At 42.6% G+C, this 17933-nt stretch overlaps 1 protein-coding gene across 3 annotated transcripts in view; it reads right to left on the bottom strand.

Annotated features, from left to right (window-relative positions):
- The window catches only part of LOC112262918 (PDZ and LIM domain protein 2), a 64155-nt gene that overhangs the window by 21588 nt on the left and 24634 nt on the right, over nucleotides 1-17933 (bottom strand). For all 3 annotated transcript variants that reach the window (XM_024438771.2, XM_024438769.2, XM_024438770.2), the window contains exons 4-6: nucleotides 10860-10929; nucleotides 7288-7424; nucleotides 6126-6195 (exon numbers count right to left, since the gene is read on the bottom strand). In XM_024438771.2, coding sequence (XP_024294539.1) covers nucleotides 6126-6195; nucleotides 7288-7424; nucleotides 10860-10929 — 277 coding nt within the window. The remainder of the gene's footprint in view (nucleotides 1-6125; nucleotides 6196-7287; nucleotides 7425-10859; nucleotides 10930-17933) is intronic.

The raw sequence follows: 17933 nt of genomic DNA, 5'->3' as shown, positions 1-17933 counted from the left end.
GCCGAGAGGGAGTTTATTTATCCTTAGAGGGAGCTATGAGCAACACATTTTTCATCCCTATTAAATTCCCCACAAGTCTCCAACTGGAGCTGCATATCAAACTCATTAAACATCTGGAGTTCATTATGGTTTTGTTAAATCGCTGGACTTCACGATACATTTAATTTATTATTGGCAGAATCCACCCTTTCATTTACACTGCATAACAATGAGAGGCACCATGGAAGAAAAACAGCAGCCAAGTTGCAAACCTAACAATTTAAGATTTGGGAATCGTGCTCATGTGTTAGGAGGCCGGTTGAATAATTATTAATTTCTCTGGACACCTCGTCAGAGGTGATAATGTTATCTAAACTAAGCTAATCGTTAGTGACCCCTAATTAGAGAGCTCTCGCTCCCTCTCTCATTAATCCCATGGCTAGTATTTAACTGGATGACACTGAGCAGCTCTAGATTTGTACCAGCCTAACTTTTACCAGCCTAACAATTATGATCTACGACAAACAAATGGAGCCATGGCAACCACTACACGAAACTCAAGTTGATTTCCCGCATAAAAAACAACCACCTAGGACTGACTTTGCTGATAGCTAGTTTGACGAAAAATGTACTTACTGAGATGTGGTTTTCCCACCTAGCCATCTTAAGATGATAAAACGTACTAAATGTAAACTGGAGAATACATGTTTACGTGTCAGTTTCTGCTGGACCGAATATATGAAGGTGCAGTTACCCACACGATTACCTTGACAACTACTAACAGAATTGTTTTTCCACTTCAGGGAAAAGAAAAAGTGCTGATCAATCAGTGGGGATGAGGAGAGGCATGCTGTCTGACGAGTTGCCACAATGGACACCAGCTTAATGTCCAGGGCCCACGTGAAAAGGCCAGGCTCGGTCTTCTCACAGCCCTCACTCTGTGGAGAAAAGAAAACATCCCCCCTTCCCCTTGACTCCCTCCACCACACTGTCTAGAACATGTCCCTGTCAGAGAGCACACCCCAGGCCTGCCAAGCCAAACAGCAGCTCAACTCATGTCAGACGACGTCTTCTCAATCTGTTTGGATATGAAACGCTTTCTGAATATTATTTTCTCGGGCTAAAGAAAGCAGAGAGAGCAATTTCAAGTACATTTTTTTGACTCTACTTGAACAACATCTAGTGATATTCCTACCGCTGCATGCCAAGCCTCCATCTCTGCTCCACAGCAACAACCACAGTTTTGCACTCCAACCCGCCACACCCCCCCAAAATAGACTGGGGTGAAACCAGCGGCTTATGTGCAGGCTGGCCTGCTGCGAGCCTGCCTGCCCATCAGGACGAACAGTATGGGTTGAATGGATATATTGAGGGATGGGTTTTCCTCCCCTGGATAAAGAGCTTAGTGATGCATGTCATTTGCCCAAGGTCATACTGCCTAGTGTGGTCAGTGTGGGGCCCATGGTGAGTGTCACAGTGAAGTTGTCCATCCTCCAGTATCATGGTTATCTATACAGTAACGGTCCCATCCCCTACACAGGATGAGGCAGCCCACCAAGGCTACCCTCAGGAACCTCAGAGTGTACAACTGGAAACCCAGACTGGTGATCCTGTCCCTGATGGCCTAATGACAAGCCATGCATTCTGAAAAAGCAGCTTGGTTTTGGCCCCACTCATCTCAACAGGGATCCTGTTGTTGTCACTTCCTGATGTTATAAACAGATGCAGTGCTTCCTTCTGATTCCTGGAGGTGGCAAGCCGCGGGGCCAGCTCATCTACAGCTCCAGATTTGACTCAGGGTATCATGGGAGGAATGTGGTACCAGATCCAAATTTGCCCTCTTTAGTAGGCTGGCCTCTTCCTCTTGTCATGGTGGGGTGCTGTGACAGCAGATAGACAGGCTAGCTAGTAGCTAGCACAGGACACAATGGAGTCATGTTGTTCCATGGTGAAATGAGGCAACAGAAGATAATACTAAGCTCACTACTCAATTCAATGTCTATTCAACGTTGGTTCAACGCAGTTTTGTTGAAATGACGTGGTGGAAACAACATCGATTCAATCAGTGTGTGCGTTCACTGGGTAAGATTGCACTTTCAATGTACTGTAGATAAGCACATGAAAATGATCTCCATCCATCAAGTTGGGAGTAAGGCTATTGAACCATCCAACCCAAAACAAATAACAAGAATTAAGCTTTTTTTGTGCATTAACATTACAGTATATTTGAATATTTTTATTCCAAAAATGCTATATATACACACACACCACACCATTTTTTCAAATGTGTTTTTTCATCAGAAATTATTGCTTGTGTTGACCTTCATGTGTACTGTATGTAGAATATTAATGCTCCAAGTATTCAGACCCCTTGACTTTTTCCACATTTTGTTATGTTAAAGCCTTGCTCTATAATTGATTCAATTGTCCCCCCCAAAACTGCACACAATACCCCATAATGACAGCAAAAAAAGGTTTAGAAATGTTTGCAAAATGTATTAAAAATATAAAAACAGAAATCTGACATTTACATAACTATTCAGACCCTTTACTCAGTACTTAGTTGCAGCATCTTTGGCAGCGGTTACAGCATCAAGTCTTCTTGGGTATGACGCTACAAGCTTGGCACACCGATATTTGGGGAGCTTCTCCCATTCCTTGCAGATCCTCTCACGTTCTGTCAGGTTGGATGGGGAGCATCACTGCAAAGCTATTTTCAGGTATCTCCAGAGATGGCCGATCAGATTGAAGTCCCGGCTCACCTCAATCCTGAGTAGTGTCCCAGTCCCTGCCGCTGAAAAACGGCAACATCGTGCTGTGAGGCTACTACTATGCTTCACAATAGGGATGGTGCCAGGTTTCCTCCAGATGTGATGGCTTGGCATTCAATCCAAAGTGTTCAATGGTTTCATCAGACCGAGAATCTCGTTTCTTATGGTCGGTGTCTCGTTTCAGTGCCTTTTGCCAAACTTCAAGCGGGCTGTCATGTGCCTTTACTGAAGAGTGGCTTCAGTCTTGCCACTCTACCATAAAGACCTGAATGGTGGAGTGCTGCAGAGATGGCTGTCCTTCTGGAAGGTTCTTCAATGCTGCAGAAATTTTAGTAACCTTCTCCAGATCTGTGCCGACACAATCGAGTCTCATAGCAAAGGGTCTGAATTACTTACGTAAATAAGGTATTTCTATTTTTTTTAAACATTTTGAATAGATATAAAAAATAAAAATGTCTAAAAACCTGGTTTCGCTTTGTCATTATGGGGTATTGTGTGTAGATTGAAATGAATGTTTCTTCATCAATCAATATTAGAATAATGCTGTTACGTAACAAAATGTGGAAAAAGTCAAGGGGTGTGAATACTTTCCGAAGTCACTGAGTGTATGCATGTACAGCACCAGTCAAACGTTTGGACACACCTACTCATTCAAGGGTTTTTCTGTATTTGTTACTATTTTCTACATTGTAGAATAATCAAAGCTATGAAATAAAACATACAGAATCATGTAGGAACCAAAAAAGTGATAATTAAAATAGATATTTGAGATTTCTTTAAAGTAGCCACCATTTGCCTTGACAGATTTGCACACTCTTGGAATTCTCTCAACCAGCTTCATGAGGTAGTCAACTGGAATGCATTTCAATTAACAGGTGTGCCATGTTAAAAGAACATTTGTGGAATTTGAGCAAATCAGCTGTGTTGTGACAAGGTAGGGGTGGTACACAGAAGATAGTCCATTACCAAATATGTCTAAGTCCATATTATGGCAAGAACAGCTCAAATATACAAAAACAATGACAGTCCTTCATTGTTTGTTTGGGAATGGTGGAGGCCCTCCCATGTCCTAAGTGTCCCTCTACCGTTCTCCCCCCCCCCTGCCCATCTCCTACAGCTCCCCAAGCACCCATTCACAATGCCAGGCCTTGTAAGGCTGGGGTAAGCCAACATTAGCCTCCCAGAACCCCTACCATCATCCTGACAAAATGACCTGTACATCTAACATCCCGCTAAATGGGGGATCCAGTCGCACATTCCACTCTCCTCACGTGGAGTCAAACGAGGTTTGGAAAACACTATGATGCTTTACAGTGGGACTGATCACCTGATACAGCAGTACTCTGCACCTCTCAGGCGTGACAGAGATCCTTGTTAGGGGAGCAGAGGCCCCGCTGCTCACTAGGCTGCAGTGTTGCTGCCAGTCAGTCCAGAGCAGCACAACACTACAGAGCAGTATGTCCATGCCAACAGGTCAGGCCTCTTCCCAGCAGTTTACCCGCAGAGCACACCGAAGGGCTCCACTCACTAATTGCAGATACAGGGTGGGAGGCTCGTCTCCTCTTCAGAACCAGAGATACCTCCAATGGAGGAAGAGTCCCGCCAAAATCACCCCTCATCCACCAGCCCTGTATCTCAGTAATTTGAATGTTTTCAGGCTTAGGAGGACAGGACAGAGAGAGCTCTCCAAGACAGGCTCCAGCAAAGCCACAGTGGAGGTGGTGAGTGAAGTGGTGACCGAGGGCTCCCAAGATAATGTCTTTAGACAGTAGGTCAGCCCTGTTAAACCACAGCAAGAGGAGGCCAGCAATACTGTTAACATGTGTTAGATGCACAGGTCTGACAAACAATTAAACATCTATCTGGCCTCTCTAGAATTTCATGTCTCTTCAGTAAAGAAACACAGTAGTGTGTGACTCCTAAAGAATTTGGTTAAACAGGAGAAAAAAGAAAAACCATGTCCAGTGGAGTGAGACAGAAGGAATGTGATGGCTCCCAGAGGGAGTGAGAGAGGGGATATGGATTCCAAAACTTGATGAAGAACAAGGGAGAGCTGATCTCCAAAATGTCAGAAAAAGGTTTTTTTAAATAACAACCACCGTTTGGCCCACCTACCTTCATAAATACCACAAACATGTATGGTCATCCCAGACAGCCACGCATGATGGAGGAGCATGTAAGTCAGTGCATTCCTAATAAGCTGCTGATAAAAAGTCTCAGCCAACTAGGACAGCTCCTAATAGTCTCCACTCCAGTCTGCCCGAGGTACATAGCTTCAAAGCACTCCACAGAAAATGAACATCTCATAACACAACAGTGTCCTTATGAACTGTCTGTCTGCAGAGATCCAACCAGGCACCCTCCCCTCCTCCATACAACCCTCTCCTCCTCCAGACAACCGTCCTGTTCTAGAAACAGGACAGACAACCCGAAAAAGGAAAATGATTGACCAGGCCCCCAAAGGAGTGTTGATAGACAGCTTGATACTGATGATACATACCTGTAATATCTATCAGCTACGAGATCATTAAAATACACTGAACAGTAGGAGCCGCTTGGCTGGCGGGACCACCCTCACCATAAAAATATTCCATATTAGACAAGACTTTTATACTAGCCTCTGATCAAGTCATCAGTTCCTTAGATGAAGAGTTTAAATCTTCATTCTCCAGGCCAGAGAGGCCATATTTATCTAACGCCATGTAATGTTCACACAACTTATAAAATGAATGGAATTCCATTCCCTGTCCCCAGGCCATTAGGGTCCTGCATGTTTTTTTTCTTCCTGCGGTCATCTCCCATGGTGTGTCTTCTGTGGGACCAATACTTGGGACTGGGGCAGTAAGACATAGCTGGAATATCTCATGAAGAATTTTCCCACAACATTCTCTGTCCTCTAGCTTATTGAAATCTTTCCAGACACCTTCCACGCTTGTTGCTGGAACAGTAAATAAGCGAAGTGAATTCAAGCAGAAATCTGCAGATAACCCCAACCACATAATTTATTTACTGCAAATGAGACAACCAGTGGCGATTACACTAATGAGTTTCATATAGTAGACCACTAAAAAAGGTCAAGTCTATTGTTTTATGGAGAGCTAAATCACTCTCCTCCTTAGTGATCTTTAAACAAACCGCTTCCAGATTGTGTTCCAACTTAATGTCAGATCTTTAAAAAGTGACCTTTCTGTTCCCCGGCAATGAAAATATCAAATGCTGTCTGCATCCTGTCTTTCTCGCTGTAAAGGCCTTGGAAACTTACATCGTCAAGTTGTGGAAATCTTTGGAGGTCTATGTTTATACTGATTGGTTACGCATGTTGAAATCACATAGGAAGTAAAGGGCCTGTGCAATGGGAGTATGAGGAAGACCTACCTGTGACAGTGGTCTGGACAGCTTGTAACTAGACGTCTTCTCTTCTGGAGACCACGAACACAGCTGGATGCTATGAAACGGCAGAGAAAGATTACATTGATAATGGTGTGTGCCATCTCATAAAAAATAACCAGAATGGTCTTAATGGAAATACTTGACAAAATATCATAAACAAACACTTCTCATTAACGTTCATATTAATTTATGAAATGTGTGTGTTCAAGGTCATGGGATCATATTTTTACTAGCTCTGCAGATTACAAGGACAGGAATAAATAAGCATAGTTTCGCAGCACTAGACAGGCATTCGAGTCACCCGGGGCAATATAAGGTTTGAACTGTGACCTACAAAATGATCCAGGTGAATAGCAGCTAGGCTTTACAGACAGAGCAGTGCAGAGTAGCGAATGTTCCACGGCCTGGCCCATTGATGCTGTCAATGAACAGGGTGGAATGTGATATGGTGTGCACATCCTTTGTTACTACCACACAATTCCATGGCTCCATTTTCTGCCAGTTACTATTGTACCAATTTACTCTGGTCCAGTGTAAGACTCAAAGGAGCACTTACAGTAAGTGGATGCTCTAGTAGTCTACCCTACGACCATCCCCAACTTCAAGGCCCAGCACAGTCAAAAACGTGATTTACCTGTATTTTCTAAATACACATTTCCACATAAAAATTATGATAATACCCTTTAAGTGTAAGACCTGTTTGAAAATACTGCCTGAAATGTAAGCCTATTTTGGCGGGATGGAGTTTTGGCCTGCCTGGTCACATCACCAGGTATTAAATTAGTTAATAGACCAAAAAGAGAGTACCAAACCACTGACAATAAGAGCTAGTTTTCCACTCACAACTCAGACTACTCTCAGATAGTCCAGGCAAATGTGTGCTTGAGAAATTACTCTTCACTAAGAAGCGATAGGTTTCTTTTTGCCCATTTTAATTGAAAAATTCATTGTTACCCATAAATTATTTGATATTGAAGTAAAAAAAGATTGCAGTGGACCTTTAACTAAAACACCTGGACAAAAGTTGTAACCCATCACCATCTATCCATTCTGGCATCTATCAACTTTTCATACTCAAGCAACACATTATTGTCCTAGTCATTTAGAAGGAAGTCAGTTTGAGGTGATGGTGGATGCTGTAGTGTACCTCTTGGTGCTCTCTCTCTTCCCCTCAGGGCTGGAAGGGGGCTCAGGTGAGTAGGGTCCAGGTGACAGGGAGGCTGGGCTGGAGATTGAGTACTCTCTGTAGTTCTGGTTCTCATCGCGACTCACCAGCACTGCTTCCTACAACAGAACAGGGCATGACACAGTCCGCATAATCAAAACATTTATCCACACAAAAATGTGAAACTGCTTATCCGTATTCCTAAAATAACTTTAAATTGCAAGGATGTTTAAAAAAAAAAATGTATGGAGTGAATAAAACTCGTTTTTCAACCACTCCACAAATGTCTTGTTAACAAGCTATAGTTTTGGCAAGTTGGTTAGGACATCTACTTTGTGCATGTCACAAGTCATTTTTCCAACAATTGTTTACAGACAGATTATTTCACTGTATCACAATTCCAGTGCGTGAAGTTGACGGTGCCTATAAACAGCTTGGAAAATTCCAGAAAATAATGTCATGGCTTTAGAAGCGAACTTGTGCCTCTTTGCTTGACATCATGGGGAAATTAAAAGATAATCAGCCAAGACCTCAGAAAAAATTATTGTAGACCTCCACAAGTCTGGTTCATCCTTGGGAGTAATTTCCCAACGCCTGAAGGTACCACGTTCATCTGTACAAACAATAGTTGTGGCAAAATGGCTTAAGGACGACAACAGAGTGGCCATCACAAAACCCTGACCTCAAGCCTATAGAAAATGTGTGGGCAGAACTGAAAAAGCGTGTGAGCAAGGAGGCCTACAAACCTGACTCAGTTACACCAGCTCTGTCAGGAGGAATGGGCCAAAATTCACCCAACTTATTGTGGGAAGCTTGTGGAAGTTTACCCGAAACGTTTGACCCAAGTTTAAATTGTTGAAGGCAATGCTACCATACACTCAAATAGTATATGTAAACTTCTGATCCACTGGGAACGTGATGAAAGAAATACAAGATGAAATAATTATACTATTATTCTGACATTTCACATTCTTAAAATAAAGTGGTGAGCCTAACTGACCTAAGACAGGTGATTTTTACTAGGATTAAATGTCAGGAATTGTGAAAAACTGAGTTTAATGTATTTGGCTAAAGTGTATGTAAACTTCGACTTCAACTGTAACAAACATTTGTCTCCTTGAACTTTTAGATGGTGCTCAGATGCTGTTGACAAGTAGGCACTTGAGATATATGCTTCATAAAAAAAGTCTTCAAAAAGACAGAAATACAGTGCCTTGCGAAAGTATTCGGCCCCCTTGAACTTTGCGACCTTTTGCCACATTTCAGGCTTCAAACATAAAGATATAAAACTGTATTTTTTGTGAAGAATCAACAACAAGTGGGACACAATCATGAAGTGGAACGACATTTATTGGATATTTCAAACCTTTTTAACAAATCAAAAACTGAAAAATTGGGCGTGTAAAATTATTCAGCCCCCTTAATACTTTGTAGCGCCACCTTTTGCCGCGATTACAGCTGTAAGTCGCTTGGGGTATGTCTCTATCAGTTTTGCACATCGAGAGACTGAATTTTTTCCCATTCCTCCTTGCAAAACAGCTCGAGCTCAGTGAGGTTGGATGGAGAGCATTTGTGAACAGCAGTTTTCAGTTCTTTCCACAGATTCTCGATTGGATTTAGGTCTGGACTTTGACTTGGCCATTCTAACACCTGGATATGTTTATTTTTGAACCATTCCATTGTAGATTTTGCTTTATGTTTTGGATCATTGTCTTGTTGGAAGACAAATCTCCATCCCAGTCTCAGGTCTTTTGCAGACTCCATCAGGTTCTTCCAGAATGGTCCTGTATTTGGATCCATCCATCTTCCCATCAATTTTAACCATCTTCCCTGTCCCTGCTGAAGAAAAGCAGGCCCAAACCATGATGCTGCCACCACCATGTTTGACAGTGGGGATGGTGTGTTCAGGGTGATGAGCTGTGTTGCTTTTACGCCAAACATAACGTTTTGCATTGTTGCCAAAAAGTTCCATTTTGGTTTCATCTGACCAGAACACCTTCTTCCACATGTTTGGTGTGTCTCCCAGGTGGCTTGTGGCAAACTTTAAACAACACTTTTTATGGATATCTTTAAGAAATGGCTTTCTTCTTGCCACTCTTCCATAAAGGCCAGATTTGTGCAATATACGACTGATTGTTGTCCTATGGACAGAGTCTCCCACCTCAGCTGTAGATCTCTGCAGTTCATCCAGAGTGATCATGGGCCTCTTGGCTGCATCTCTGATCAGTCTTCTCCTTGTATGAGCTGAAAGTTGAGGGACGGCCAGGTCTTGTAGATTTGCAGTGGTCTGATACTCCTTCCATTTCAATATTATCGCTTGCAGTGCTCCTTGGTATGTTTAAAGCTTGGGAAATCTTTTTGTATCCAAATCCGGCTTTAAACTTCTTCACAACAGTATCTCGGACCTGCCTGGTGTGTTCCTTGTTCTTCATGATGCTCTCTGCGCTTTTAAACGGACATCTGAGACTATCACAGTGCAGGTGCATTTATATGGAGACTTGATTACACACAGGTGGATTGTATTTATCATCATTAGTCATTTAGGTCAACATTGGATCATTCAGAGATCCTCACTGAACTTCTGGAGAGAGTTTGCTGCACTGAAAGTAAAGGGGCTGATTAATTTTGTACGCCCAATTTTTCAGTTTTTGATTTGTTAAAAAAAGTTTGAAATATCCAATAAATGTCGTTCCACTTCATGATTGTGTCCCACTTGTTGTTGATTCTTCACAAAAAAATACAGTTTTATATCTTTCTGTTTGAAGCCTGAAATGTGGCAAAAGGTCGCAAAGTTCAAGGGGGCCGAATACTTTCGCAAGGCACTGTACACTCAGTACATGTTGAGGTATAATGTACAGTCATGTTAGAGCTGCACATCCAGAGGTAAGTGAAACCAGGTTTGTGGGAATCAGATAGGTAATATCACCATGTGAAAATGATGACAGTGAGTGTTCGATCTAAGACTTCAGCCTTGTGCCCTGCATGGGCTCGTATTGGGCCAGTGTTACCACAGAGACCCAGCAGTAGTTCTGTTACCATATTAAAAACAGAAACCTCTGCTGATTTACAGCATTCTCTGGTTACTCTCCCATGTTTCTCTGTCCCAGGGCCACAGAGTTATGGAAATATCTCTACAGTCACACGAGGATGTCTGCTTCCGGCTCATCTGGACCTCCAATAAATCATTGATGTGAAGTGATATGCAAATATGAAGCAGACACAGCATCTACATGGCTTTCGGGCATCAGCCATTACACAAACCATTAGGACAGGATTCATCATGTAGAGATATGCTGCTGATGTAACCAGATACTGGAAGATAGTGGGATAAACACCGTAGGAAAGAATGTCTCGATGGGTCATAAAGTAAAGGCCTACGGCATTTTAAAGTTGCCTTACATCCATCATATGCCCATCAACAAAAGTACTGATTCACAGACCGTGTTTAAATACTTTACAGTGAGACGGTTTAGGGTGATAGCTGTCCTAAAGGGAACTTGCAGACCAAAGATGGAAGCCCCTGCATAAGGAGATAGAGGACATGATTGACTGACCTGGAAGCGTCCAGTGAGCTTTTCTGGGGTGGTAGTTCCATTGGTCTGTTCAGGGCTGGGGAGCTCAGGCCTGTAGGAAGACACTGGAGATCAATGGACCACACACACACAACCTAACCTGTAATAAATCAGGAGAATGGTATCCACATCCCAGGAGAGTGCAACACTGGCCCAGTAGAGTAACACAGTCTTCAGTACCACATAATTCACCCATGTCAAGCCTTAAACATGTACCCAAAACCATGATTGCTTAAAATGAGTTGTTAAAGGATAATGAGTAAGGAAGCTTGCATACGTCAATGCATTACAGGATACAAGCCAAAACCCCCACATGAGTTTTACTTCAAAGACATGGACCCAAGGTCAACTACAGTAATTCTCACACTAATGATTCAAATCAGGTCTGTTAGATGACTTGAGCCATGTCAAAGTATTCCCTACAATGATAGACTGGAAGCTCTGATAACATCTAATGTAATGTCTCATATTATTCATCAACATGTTAAGTAGAATGGTCTGATTTGATGTGGTTAGATACATTACACAAAAAGGTTCAATTCAGATATTTTGTGAGCGCCGGAGGACTTGTGTGTACTTGCGTGCATATTAGGCAATATACCATTTATACCGTATACCGGGGTATTTCAAAATACCGACAGCGGTGTTGAACACTTGTTTCTGATTGGCTTTAAGGGCGTTCTAGAGCGTGCATTATTTCCCTATAACGCACAGTATATTTGCACAGTAGAAGTCAATGGCTATAGTTCAGAGGATAAGTTGATTAGAGTTAACAGCCTCAGATTGCAGCCCAAATAAATGCTTCAGAATTCAAGTAACAGACATCAACTGTTCAGAGGAGACTGCGTGAATCAGGCCTTCATTGTTGAATTGCTGCAAAGAAACCACTAAAATGACATCAATAAGAAGAGACTTGCTTGGGCCAAGAAACACAAGCAATGGACACTAGACCGGTGGAAATCTGTTCTTTGGTCTGATGAGTCCAAATTTTAGATTTTTGGTTCCAACCACCGTGTGTATTTGTGAGACGCAGAGTAGGTGAATGGATGATCTCCGAATGTGTGGTTCCCACCGTTAAGCATGGAGGTGGTGTGATGGTGCTTTGCTGGTGACACTGTCAGTGATTTATTTAGAATTCACAGCACACAGCATGGCTACCACAGCATTCTGCAGCTTAGTGGGACTAAAATTTATTTTTCAACAGGACAATGACCCAACACACCTCCAGGCTGTGTAAGGGCTATTTGACTAAGAAGGAGAGTGATGGAGAGCTGCATCAGATGACCTGGCCTCTACAATCACCCGACCTCAACCCAATTGAGATGGTTTGGGATGAGTTGGACCGCAGTGTGAAGGAAAAGCAGTCAACAAGTGCTCAACATGTGGGAACTCCTTCAAGACTGTTGGAAAAGCATTCCAGGTGTATCTGGTTGAGAGAATGCCAAGAGCGTGCAAAGCTGTCATCAAGGCAAAGGGTGGCTACTTTGAAGAATCTCAAAATATTTGTTTAACACTTTTTTGGTTACTACATGATTCCATGTGTTATTTCATAGTTTTGATGTCTTCACTATTATTCTACAATGTAAAAATGAAGAAAAACCCTTGAATGAGTAGGTGTCCAAACTTTTGACTGGTACTGTATGTTTTTTGAAATAGCGCCCCTTGTGTGCACTTCCTGTAATACCGTATACACCGATATGGTATAGAAATGGTATGTGGGTATGAAAATCTGATTACCGCCTCCGAAGTGCATATATGTCACAAGAGATCAGAGCGCGAAACTGAAGACTAACAGCAAGTATGCACCAATGTGCAAGTGCGCAGCTGCAAAAATCAAAAGCGGATCTTTGAATCAGACACCTTGTTTTGGTTTCCCCTATGCCAAAGTGCTGTCAGTACAACCACTGGTATGTCGTTTTGATTCAAAATGCCTGCAGTCGACAGGTAGTAGAGAATTGTTTTGAAGATTCTGATGCTCTTTAACATGACGCTCCTAGCAGAGTCTCATCTTTCCAGCTTTCACTGTGCTCGCTTTAATAAAACATATGCGCAGTTCTATCATTGAGTTCGGAAGGGAAATATGTACGGACTGTACGAGCCAATGTAAACAACTAGTGACCCCCCACTGTAGGGCTGCCTGCCTCTCCTCTCAGCTGAGCCTCAGCCCAGGGTAATGAGGCGCACAGGAAGACCCTGGATGCCTGTGGTAAATCGCCCAGAAACACACCTCTAACAGCAGAAACAGGGTCTGGGCTGTATCTGAATACTCCACATGTGCAGGCACACATCCAACCAGAGGAACAGCTGAAATAGGAAAACAGGCTCCTCATGCTACAGCAGTCAGAAGATATTACACTTACAGGATAAAAATGGGACATAATGGATGGTTAATTAGAGTTCAAAATAAGTTCCCTGTAAGGAAATGCCTGTGTTCACTTGGAATGCCAACAGTTCACAGAAGAAAGATCCTGTGGTTGAGAGAGACGAGGATACATTTAACTGATGTCCTTCAGACAATGAGAGGCATCCAAGGTTAACAGCTGGGCCTTATGTAATATGACCTTTGCCCTCTACCACAGGCCTCATGTACAGCAGTAGATGGGTGGAAGAGCATGGGCTGAGAGCAGTGGCTGTCTGAGGTGAAGATGATCATCTCACCTCTAGAGATCTGATCCCTGCACAGAACAGGGACTTGTATTATGATCCAAAATGGAACAGTATGTTGATCTTTGTCATATAGGAGACTTGGTAGTTTGCCTGTCATGCATTCTTCAGTTTCCATAGACTCCTGTCTATTGTGCCTGCCTTCACAACTTCACAATAATGGAAACAGGAAGAATGGCGACAATCCAGTAAACTAATATACAGTACATACCAATGTCTTGTCTTATAGACATCTTGACTTCCATTTGAACACTGTTCACATAGACCATTGCATGCCACTACTCTGGATGGTTCTGACTTAGAATGTGGACAACTACAAATACCTAGGTGTCTGGCTAGACTGTAAACTCTCCTTCCAGACTCACATTAAGCATCTCCAATCCAAAATTAAATCTAGAATCGGTTTCCTATTCCGCAACAAAGCCTCCTTTCACTCATGCTGCCAAACATACCCTGGTAAAACTGACTATCCTACCTATCCGACTTCGTTGATGTCATTTACAAAAAAGCCTCCAACACTCTAGTCAGCAAACTGGATATAGTCCATCACAGTGCCATCCATTTTGTCACCAAAGCCCCATATACTACCAACCACTGCGACCTGTATGCTCTCGTTGGCTGGTCCTCGCTACATATTCGTCACCAAACCCACTGGCTCCAGGTCATCCATAAAGCGCTGCCTAATCTCAGCTCACTGGTCACCATAGCAACACCCACCCGTAGCACGTGCTCCAGCAGGTATATTTCACTGGTCATCCCCAAAGCCAACAGCTTTTTTGGCCACCTTTCCATCAAGATCTGAGGTGAATGACTGGAACAAATGGCAAAAAATATATATATATTTTTTTTAAATCACTGAAGTTGGAGACATATCTCCCTCACGAACTTTAAGCATCGATCGCTGCAGCTGTACACAGCCAATCTGTAAATAGACGATAGAACCAACTACCTACAGTTGAAGTCGGAAGAATACATACACTTAGGTTGGAGTCATTAAAACTCGTTTTTCAACCACTCCAAAGTTCTTGTTCAAACTATAGTTTTGGCAAGTCGGTTAGGACGTCTACTTTGTGTATGACAAAGTCCAACAATTGTTTACAGACAGATTATTTCACTGTATCATCATTCCATTCGATCAGAACACATGCACTAAGTTGACTGTGCCTTTACACAGCTTGGAAAATTCCAGAAAATATCATGGCTTTAGAAGCATCTGATAGGCTAATTGACATCATTTGAGTCAATTGGAGGTGTACCTGTGGATGTATTTCAAGGCCTACCTTCCAACTCGGTGCCTCTTTGCTTGACATCATGGGAAAATCAAAAGAAAGCCTAGACCTCAGAAAAACAATTGTAGACCTCCACAAATATGGTTCAACCTTGCGTACTATTGGAAATTGCTCCCAAGTGTAAACACCATGGGACCAAGCAACCGCCATACCGCTCGGGATGGAGACGCATTCTGTCTCCTAGAGATGAACGTACTGTGGTGCGAAATGTGCAAATCAATCCCAGAACAACAGCAAAGGACCTTGTGAAGATGGAGGAAACAAGTATCTATATCCACAGTAAAACAAGTCCTATATTGACATAACCTGAAAGGCCGCTCAGCAAGGAAGGAGCCACTGCTCCAAAACCGCCATAAAAAAGCCAGACTACGGTTTGCAACTGCACATGGGGACAAAGATTGTACTTTTTGGAGAAATGTCCTCTGGTCTGATGAAACAAAAATAGAACTGTTTGGCAATAATGACCATCGTTATGTTTGAAGGAAAAAGGTGGAGGCTTACAAGTCGAAGAACACCATCCCAACCGTGAAGCACGGGGGTGGCAGCATCATGTTGTGGGGGTGCTTTACTGCAGGAGGGACTGGTGTACTTCACAAAATAGATGGCATCATGAGGACAGAAAATGTGGATATATTGAAGCAACATCAAGACATCAGTCAGGAAGTTAAAGCTTGGTTGCAAATGGGTCTTCTAAAATGGACACTGACACAAGCATACTTCCAAAGTTGTGGCAAAATGGCTTGAGGACGACAAAGTCAAGGTATTGGAGTGGCCATCACAAAGCCCTGACCTCAGTCCTATAGAAATTTGTGGGCAGAACTGAAAAAGCGTGTGCGAGCAAGGAGGCCTACAAACCTGACTCCGTTACACCAGCTCTGTCAGGAGGAATGGGCCAAAATACAACCACTTATTGTTGGGAAGCTTGTGGAAGGCAACCCGAAACATTTGACCCAAGTTAAACAATTAAGGCAATGCTACCAAATACTAATTGAGTGTATGTAAACTTCTGACCCACTGGGGATGTGATGAAAGAAATAAAAGCTGAAATAAAAATCAATCACTCTACTATTATTCTGACATTTCACATTCTTAAAATAAAGTGGTGATCCTAACTGACCTAAAACAGGGAATTTTTACTGGGATTAAACGTCAGGAATTGTGAAAAACTGAGTTTAAATGTATTTGGCTAAGGTGTATGTAAACTTCCGACTTCAACTGTACCTCATCCCCATATGTTTTTCTGCTCTTTTGCACACCAGTATTTCTACTTGCACATCCTCATCTGCACATATATCACTCCAGTGTAAATTGCTAAATTGTAATTACTTCACCACTATTAGCCTATTTATTGCCTTACCTCCTTACTTCATTTGCACACACTGTATAAAGATTTTTCTATTGTTATTGACTGCATGTTTGTTTATCCCATGTGTAACTGTTGTTTTTGTTGCACTGCTTTGCTTGCTCAGGTCGCAGTTGTAAATGAGAACTTGTTCTCAACTGGCCTACCTGGTTAAATAAAATGACTTCACTTGTAAACTAGTCAGACGTGAGACTTTGGCGCATTTTTTTTTTTAAAGAAAAATGACTATAGGGCTGCCTCTATAGTAGCCTATAGAACAGCTGTTAGACCATTTCCAATGCCCATCTGCAGTTGCTCAGTAACATCACATTACAAGGACCAATAGGATCAGAGGTACAAGACATGCACACAGGGACAGTGAACAATTGATTCATTAAGAGACAGCTGAGGGCAATGGAGGCTAAATGACCAAGCATTAATGACAATATACTGCTGGTGATTTTCTATTGAGCATCACAGTAAAATCTCCACTGAGCTGCAGATTTCAAACTATAATCAAGAAGTACAGCAAAGAGTCCACAAGTCTGGTTATTGCACAACGGGTTGTTTGATGGGTTGAACACTGGCAAGTGTATCTGCAATGGAGCAGTTCCTCAGTTTAAGGCAGTCACGCCCTTAACCAACACTCCTATTCTAAGGGTGGGCTGATGCCAACCTCTGCCCATGGGCAAACCCAGCTGCTGTGTTCAGCAGGGCTGTAAACCCATTTACCAGGGTCCTCTCTGTTTACACTTCAGATTATCAGGCATTGCACTGCAGTGTGTGTGTGCTTTGAATGATGCCTTCTGGGAGTAAACTTCCCTTTAAGAACAACACATTGCATAATGCTGCAGGTTGACCCTACATGGGGCCACATACTGTAATTGATTGGAGGTGGCTAGAGGGGTGCTGGACTAGGATGGGAAAGAGAGACATGGTACACCCTACCATCTAAAGACGGTAGGGCCTTGATCGTGCAGACCACCCTTCACCGCCTTGCCCATCCTGTCTGCCTCTGCCAGTGGAGCAGATGGGGCAGAGTGGCTGGCAGAGCTACAGAGTGCCATTGTCCTGGGCAGCTAGCGAGTCACGGTGTGTGTGCTGTTTCTGGCTCAGGAGGAGGCATGGGGTCAGCAGGGAAAAATCCACTCACATGGGCCCAGGACACGCAAAGAGGAAGTGTGTGCACGTCTGTCTGTATCTCACGGGGTCTGTGAGATATACATAAAAAAATACACGTTCAAAAGTTTGGGGTCACTTAGAAATGTCCTTGTTTTTTAAGAGGGGTACATTTTTTTTGTCCACTAAAATATCAAATTGATCAGAAATACAGAGTAGACATTGTTAATGTTGTAAATTACTATTGAAGCTGGAAACAGCGGATTTTTTAAATGGAATATCTACACAGGCATACAGAGGCCCATTGTCAGCAACCATCCCTCCTGTGTTCCAATGGCACGTTGTGTTAGCTAATCCAAGTTGATAATTAAAAAAAAAAGCTAATTGATCATTAGAAATTCCTTTTGCAATTATGTTAGCACAGCTGAAAACTGTTGTTCTGATTAAAGAAGCAATGAAACTTGCCTTCTTTAGACTAGTTGAGTATCTGGAGCATCAGCATGTGGGTTCGATTACAGGGTCAAAATGGCCAGAAACAAAGACTTTTCTGAAACTCCTCAGTCTATTCGTGTTCTGAGAAATGAAACGTTATTCCTGGAGAGAAATTGCCAAGAAACTGAAGATCTCGTACAACGCTGTGTA

This window comes from Oncorhynchus tshawytscha, linkage group LG12 (genome assembly GCF_018296145.1).
Source record: "Oncorhynchus tshawytscha isolate Ot180627B linkage group LG12, Otsh_v2.0, whole genome shotgun sequence".
Taxonomy (NCBI): Eukaryota; Metazoa; Chordata; class Actinopteri; order Salmoniformes; family Salmonidae; genus Oncorhynchus; species Oncorhynchus tshawytscha.
The sequence above is the reverse complement of the archived record's forward strand: the minus strand, read 5'-3'. Positions and strand labels throughout refer to the sequence as shown.